Raw genomic sequence first — 7,551 nt, forward strand, 5'->3', positions numbered from 1 at the left:
TTAAATTAAAATATGTAAGCATTTTACGGTATAATAGCTTGTTCAAGCAATAAGAAAACAATCATATTAGATGCAGTTCGAGGGAGGCTACTGACTGAAATTAAGGAAGAGAATTCGACCCAAAAGATCAAAACTAATGTGAATCAAACAAGTACAAATTCGACCCCCAAAAAACAAGTACAAAACAAGTATCAATTAAAATCACAACAGGTTCAAGTTCAAGTAAATCGACTTTGAAAAAAAAATCTCTGGTTCTATATTACACTAAATAAGAAATTGAAATCATAATATAAATTAATCAAGAGAGTTTCAGACATAAAACAATCAATAATTAAAAAAAAGAGGAGAATGAAACTTACGAGTTCTAGCTGCTATGAACTGAGAACCCAAAGATGAGGCTAGCAGCGGAATTAGGTATTGGAGATCCAATTTGAGAGTTTTGGTTTATAAAAGCCAAAGATTCTTGAAATCGGACAAAAATTGGCAACTTCGACATGTTTATGCAAAGTAAAGAAGATTCACAAGGATTCAAGGAGAGGAGATTAAGGCAAACGGAAATATGGCAATATATGTGATATCATGTATGTATAAACGTGTTCTCGGGTATAAACAAATACTCACAGGTTCTTGGGTTCGGTTTGGGTAATACCCGATACCTGTGGGTATTTGGAAACGAAACCTGAATGGTGATTTATACAGAAGCGGGTCAGGGTGGGGTCGGGTTTTTGCGGGTCAGGGTCGGGTCGGTTCCTCGGGTTCGATTTATTTGCCCAGGCCTATGTCAATGTGTCTTTTTTGGATTTGTTCGCTTCCCTCCCACTAAACACATCGCATCTCCACGACTGATTCTTAAATTTTCAATCATCCTAAATTTTTTTTGTCAGATTTTATTTTTACCTAATTCTACAGATTTTATCAATTCTTTTTCTTTATTCATTTTCTAGAGTTCACACAAATCTCGAGATTGATTTTTTTCTTTTTTTTTTCTTCTTTTACCCTTAAATCCCTCTGTGTGGTTTTTTTGTTTCACGTTCCCACATGTGTCTCTGATCTGTAATTAGATCACAAGAATCTCTCTTTCAACTTCTCTCCTATGACAAAACAAATACACAAGAGAAGAAGAAGAAGAAGATTAAAAGAGTGAAAAGATTGAGATGATGAAGTAAGAAGAAGTCATCTTGTTTCTTGCGGTGAAAGTTAGAAGTTGAAAAGACTAAAGGTGAGACCTTTCATACATCTTTCGATTTCTTGATTTAGACCCACAATGCAAATTCTGTTTCTTGATTAGGGTCTAACTCTGTTTCTCGATCTTTGCCTGATTCTTTCTAGTTTGACTTGTAATGAATCGTTAAATTAGGTTGAGATTTTGATCCATTTACTCTACGACTTGAAAAATATTGGAGATTCTGATTTGTGGATCAAATGGAGAACGTTGATGTTTCAAAGTACATACACAGCTCTGTGCACAGAGCCGTTGCTTCTAAAGACTATGTTGGTCTTAAGTCAATACTGTCTTCTCTTCCAAAGCCTAAAGATCCTTGTGAGATTCAAACAGAAGCAGCTTCATTAGCCGAAGAAGCAAAATCAGATGCCATTTCTGCTGTGATTGATAGAAGAGATGTTCCAAGCCGCGACACGCCGCTACATTTAGCTGTGAAGCTATGTGACTCAACAGCAGTTGAAATGCTTATGGTGGCTGGAGCTGATTGGACTTTACAGAACGAGGAAGGCTGGAACGCGTTGCAGGAAGCTGTTTGCGGTAGACAAGAAGCGATTGCGATGATTATAGTCCGGCATTATCAGCCTCTTGCTTGGGCTAAATGGTGTAGGAGGCTACCTCGTTTGATAGCTACAATGAGTAAGATGAAAGATTTTTACTTGGAGATGAGTTTTCACTTTGAGAGCTCTGTTGTGCCTTTTGTCTCTAAGGTTGCACCGTCTGATACTTATAAGGTTTGGAAGGTGGGATCTAATTTGAGAGCGGATATGACTATGGCTGGTTTTGATGGGTTCAAGATTCAGCGGTCTGATCAGAGTATACTGTTTCTCGGTGATGGGTCAGAGGATGGTGAAGTTTCTCGTGGATCTCTTTACATGGTTAATCATAAGGACAAGGAAGTGGTGAATGCTTTGGATGGTGCTTGTGGAGTTCCATCAGAAGAAGATGTTAAGAAAGAAGTGGCTGCAATGTGTAAGAGCAATATCTTTAGACCAGGGATTGATGTGACACAAGCTGCTCTGTCTCCTCAGACAAATTGGAGGAGGCAGGAGAAGAGTGAGATGGTTGGTCCTTGGAAAGCTAAGGTTTATGAGATGAATAATGTGGTTGTTAGCATTAAGTCTAGAAAGGTTCCTGGTGCATCAGGTGATCAGAAAGAGAACGGCGATGATGATCTCTGCGATGTTCTAACAGATGAAGAGCAAAAGCAACTAGAAGCTGCTCTTAAGTTAGATTTACCAGACTTCCCAAATGTAAATGCTGAGAATGGTTTCATTGATCATCATCAGCAGCACGACGATCATATTGAAGTTCCTGCCATGGATTTTAGTCAGTCTAACAAGAAAGGAGAGAAGAAAGGTTGGTTAGGAGGATGGAGAAAGAAAGAGAGTAAACAAGAGAAGCAAATTCAGTACGCTCCACCGAGAAGCTCTCTTTGTGTGAATGAGAAAGTGAGTAATCTATTGGGAGAGTCAAATCAGATAAAACCAGGAAGACACTCAGTAGATAATGAGCATTATAGGAAACCAAAAGCATCAGTCTCTGGTAAGACACACCAAGAAAGTGAATACAAGAAAGGGTTACGTCCTGTTCTCTGGCTATCTCCAAACTTCCCATTACAAACAGAAGAGTTGCTTCCTTTGCTTGACATACTTGCAAACAAAGTTAAAGCTATACGTCGTCTTAGAGAACTTCTTACCACAAAGCTTCCCTCTGGAACATTTCCAGTCAAGGTATGTTGACGTTTAAGGTTAAGAGCTAATCTAATGTTTCTTCTGTTCTGAGATTGTTTTGTAAATGTAGGTTGCTATTCCAGTGGTACCTACGATAAAAGTGCTAGTTACATTCACAAAGTTTGAAGAAATTGAGCCTGCAGATGAGTTTAAGACGCCTCTCTCGAGCCCGACTGCTTCTGGATATGAGAGTCCAGCTGCTGCAACAGACTTCACAAACTCGTCGTCGTCGTGGTCTCGTCGGTCTAGATCAAACAAAGATGGTTCGACGAGTAGTAGTAGTAAGTCGAAAACTTTACAAGACCCATTTGCTATCCCTACAGGTTATACTTGGGTCAGTCTTGAATCAAAGAAAAGGAAGCAAGATAAACAAAAACCCAAAAAGGGTAAAAAGGCAGAACAAGGCTAGCTAATCACTTCAAGTCTTGAGAACATATAATAACTAACCTACACAGGTCTTGTCCATGAGTATACATATATCAAAGAAAGGCTTATGCTTTATTGAAGTGGTTCACACGGTCATTTTTTTTGTAACATAAACTCAAGAGATTTGCAATAATTTATGTTTTAAATTCGATTGGGATTTATTCCTTGTTCTTCTTAAGTGTGATGTAAAAACATATTATGTTCTGCTGGATCTTTTTTGGCCAAGTAAGTGTGTTTTGTTGTGATGACTTGTGAGAAAAACAAGCCTTTTAGATCGCCGGTTCACTAGTAAACCGGTCCGGTTTCTTAAACAATTACAAAGCCAATAAAAATTCGGTTGTCTTAACGGACGGGTTATTGAATAACCGGACCCGACTAAACCGGTCTTTTATGGAAACCTGCAATTTGCTTTTGAGAGAGAACTTGTGACTTCCTCCTCGCCTCGTCGCCCACTGGAGGAGACAAATCAAACGCCACACACTTCCTTCCCTAGGTCTTTAGATTTCGTAACGAGTGAAACCCAGTTATTGTTGTCTCAACCCTGTACAAATACCATGAACAGGTTCTGTTTTGCGCCTTTCTTCATCCTCCCATTCCCCTTGATTTTGTTAATTTGAATCACTGTAATCAAATTGTAATCTCTGATCTTGTTTTGCTAATGAGTTGATGGTGGGTTGCTTATTTTTAAGTTTCGTTGTTAAAGTCTCAACCTTCTTTTCTTTTGTCGGTGATAATCATGTTTAGTGGTGTATGTCAAGTTCTCAGCAATTATATAGGAAACTGGGTTGCTTGTTAGATTACTTGTGTTTGTTTTAATGTTCATTATTTAGCTTCTTTGGATAATAGAGAAGAAGACTAGATCATTCTATGTCTAATGTTAATTGGCTTCGAGGACAGGGTGCTTGTTAGGAAACTTAGTACAAATGTCTGTGGAACAAAGATTCTGCGGAGGGCTTGCTCAACTGATGTGTCACATCAAGTTTCTAGTTCTGGTTCCAATGTAAGTTCCTTGAATCTTCATACTTGTCTTGGAAGAATTGGGATCGCTACTTTGGATTTTTCATATTCTTAGTGCAGCTGTTGTGTGGGATATTGGCATTCAAAGTCTTAGCTGGTTACCGTGGCAGTTTATCATGTTTGGGACATGAATATAGTCGTTTTTGATATCCTTTATTAGATATTAAAGCATCTATTTCATAGACGTTTAGTTATAGTTTAATTTACTTAATGATTTAGGAGAGTATTACAAAAAGGAATCCTACTGATGGTCCACAACATGATATTGCTATTGTTGGTGGTGGAATGGTTGGAATCGCTTTAGCTGCTTCTTTGGGTAAGCAATGGTTGCTATTCCTGAATTTTTTTCTCTCGATTAACCTGTAATTTATGTTCTGCCACCAACTAAATAAATAGTTGTTCATTTGATGGCATGGTTGTTGTTATTCTTTCAGCAAGCAAGCCATTGACGAAACACTTGGATGTCGCGATTATTGACAATAATCCTCTTTTGGGGAGAAAAAATATCATAGAGAAAGGGAATCCACCTGATCCCAGAGTCAGTACAGTTACACCTGCAACAATATCCTTCCTCAAAGGTACGCAGTGGGCTTTCTCGTTTCTTCAGTTTCTGCTCATTGTTCTTTCGAAATGGTGTGAACTTTCTAGAATTGGCTAACAGAAGAGCTACTAAATGGTAGCATAAGGTTAACTTAATATGCTGAATTTGCCACTTAGAGTTAGAACCCATATTTGAGCGTAGTCTTTGTCCTGTTTCAGTCCATGTATATCCTTTTTAGTTTTTACTTTGGAACAATGCAGATACTGGTGCCTGGAAATACATTCAGGAACAGCGACATGCTTATTTTGATAAGATGCAGGTAATGGTTGTTATTCCTTCCGAAGCTTTTATATGATGGCGTCTGAAAATCTTTTTATTTGTTCAAAGAAAAACTCTGTCAAAATGTTTGTGGTTATAATTTTGGTGGAAGCTGTTGTACCGCCGGTTGCCTCTTTACATGTTGCCATGTTGGTATAAAGTATCTCTTCATTTGTTTGAATTTAAACTTGAAAAGCAAAACTACGATTAGATTTATTTAGGTGTGATCTGAAGGATTTGCATATACTGACACTGATATGCTAGATGGAAAAAATGAAATCGTTTGTCATGTTTCGTATCTTAGGTATGGGACTATTCGGGCCTTGGATATACAAGATACAATGCTAATGATGTACATCAAGATGTTTTGGGGTAAGCATATTGCTATATACATCTGCATCCTTGATGATGTTAATAGTTGTGTACTCAATTCTCATTCTTGACATGATCCAGGTGTGTGGTGGAGAATAAAGTTCTTCAGAGTTCTCAGCTATCTTGTGTACAGGTATTTTGCTTTCTTGAGTCCGTTCTAGTTTCATTCATAATCGTGATGCAGTCTATCAGGTTTTTCTTCTGGTATTCGTCTGAACAGACTGTGCGTGAATTTAGAAAGAGTGCTATGATTATGAGGAATCATTTGCTAATCACTTATAAATTCTACAACTTTTTAACTAGATAATCCGACTTTATAGATCAGTTTGGCATGTTTTCTGTTTCTTAAATGAGAGGGCCTAATATTCGCAGGAATCAGATCTCCAGAAGACTATATATCCCGCAAGGTTGAACGCAATGGATATGCTACCTAGCTCTTCGCTGACAGGTCTTGGTGAAGTGCCATCTACGACTGACTTGTTTATGCGAGGACGCCTTGCTAAGCTGGAACTAAGCGATGGAAATAGTGTCTATGCAAAACTTGTGGTAAGTGTTCTCGCCTCGCTAGAGTTGCGTGGAACTGTTTCTGAATCTCGTCAACTTTAGGAATATCTGACAATTTTTGTGCAGGTAGGCGCTGATGGGTCTAAGTCGCAAGTGAGGGAGTTGGCAGGGATCAAAACAACTGGATGGAACTACTCACAAAATGCTATAATATGTACTGTTGAGCACACTGTCGAAAACTACACAGCGTGGCAACGGTTTTTACCCAATGGCCCCATTGCACTTCTTCCCATTGGTGACAAGTTTAGCAACATAGTATGGACTATGGACCCAAAAGAGGCATCAGATCGCAAATCTATGAACGAGGCTGACTTCATCAAAGCTGTAAACGACGCTCTGGATTCTGGATATGGTCCACATCCAGAGACTACAAGTTCACGGAATAGTCTCTCTTGGCTTACAGGAAATGTGACCATATCCACCAAGGAAAGATTTGAAACTCCTCCCAAAGTTGTGAAGCTTTCTTCAGAAAGAATGATGTTTCCTTTGTCCTTGAGGCATGCAAAAGATTATGTGTCAAAGCGTGTGGCTCTTGTCGGTGACTCTGCTCACACTGTTCACCCGTTGGCTGGTCAAGGAGTGAATCTGGGATTTGCAGATGCATGCGCTCTCTCCAAAGCCATTGCAGAGGGCATTGCTCTTGGTACCGATATAGGCGAGGTATACGCTCAAATTCTTAAGTTTTAAATCCCATGTTTATTTTCTTCTTTCCTATGTATTGATTGCTTGAATCTTTAATTGTAGGCAAACCTGCTTAAGCGATATGAAGCGGAGAGAAAACCTGCAAATATGGCAATGATGGCAGTTTTAGATGGAATCCAGAAGATCTACTCAGTGGATTTCGGACCGCTGAATGCTCTAAGAGCGGCTGCATTCCACGGGGCTCACTACATTTCGCCGCTTAAAAAGCGTATCATATCTTATGCTTCAGGAGAGCAAGCTCTGCCGCTGTTTTCTTGAAAAGAGTGGAACTAATTAGCAAATATTCTGCACCATCTCTTCTTTTGCCTATGTTTCCAATAAGTTTGTTATGTAATTTGACCTTTGTTTTTAAAATTTTATGTTATAGTCAATAATACATCTTCTGATATCAAAACATGTTTTATATATTTAGATGTCCAACACGGCCATATTTGGCAAGACTATGTCATTGTCTCATCACAACAGTGTTATTATTAGAGCAGATATATGTGTATGTGTTAAAGGCTAACGAGCAATCTCTCATCAGCTATATATTTCTTTTATACTTTGAAACTAGGATCGGATCCGCGCTGTAGCGCGGGGGAATATTTACAAAGATACATATACATATGATTCGTAACATGATGAAATATATTACAAACTATAATATAATAGTTCTG

At 38.6% G+C, this 7,551-nt stretch overlaps 2 protein-coding genes across 3 annotated transcripts; both read left to right on the plus strand.

Annotated features, from left to right (window-relative positions):
• Positions 1,051-3,598, plus strand: LOC104766318 (ankyrin repeat domain-containing protein 13C-B-like). Of its 2 annotated transcripts, none has more exons than XM_010490180.2 (3): positions 1,051-1,219; positions 1,330-2,952; positions 3,023-3,598. In XM_010490180.2, exons 2-3 carry the CDS (start codon positions 1,423-1,425, stop codon positions 3,359-3,361), a joined length of 1,869 nt encoding a protein of 622 aa, XP_010488482.1. In that variant the 5' UTR covers positions 1,051-1,219; positions 1,330-1,422; the 3' UTR covers positions 3,362-3,598. The 2 variants fall into 2 exon arrangements, with proteins under 2 accessions (XP_010488482.1, XP_010488481.1); XM_010490179.2 differs by having other exon boundaries at positions 1,358-2,952.
• Positions 3,785-7,299, plus strand: LOC104766319 (ubiquinone biosynthesis monooxygenase COQ6, mitochondrial-like). The gene is made up of 10 exons (XM_010490182.2): positions 3,785-3,940; positions 4,276-4,378; positions 4,615-4,711; positions 4,830-4,973; positions 5,197-5,255; positions 5,559-5,626; positions 5,708-5,759; positions 5,999-6,172; positions 6,257-6,850; positions 6,935-7,299. The coding sequence occupies exons 1-10, from the start codon at positions 3,933-3,935 to the stop codon at positions 7,148-7,150; spliced, it is 1,515 nt and encodes a 504-aa protein (XP_010488484.1). The 5' UTR covers positions 3,785-3,932; the 3' UTR covers positions 7,151-7,299.

This window comes from Camelina sativa, chromosome 19, assembly GCF_000633955.1.
Source record: "Camelina sativa cultivar DH55 chromosome 19, Cs, whole genome shotgun sequence".
Taxonomy (NCBI): domain Eukaryota; kingdom Viridiplantae; phylum Streptophyta; class Magnoliopsida; order Brassicales; family Brassicaceae; genus Camelina; species Camelina sativa.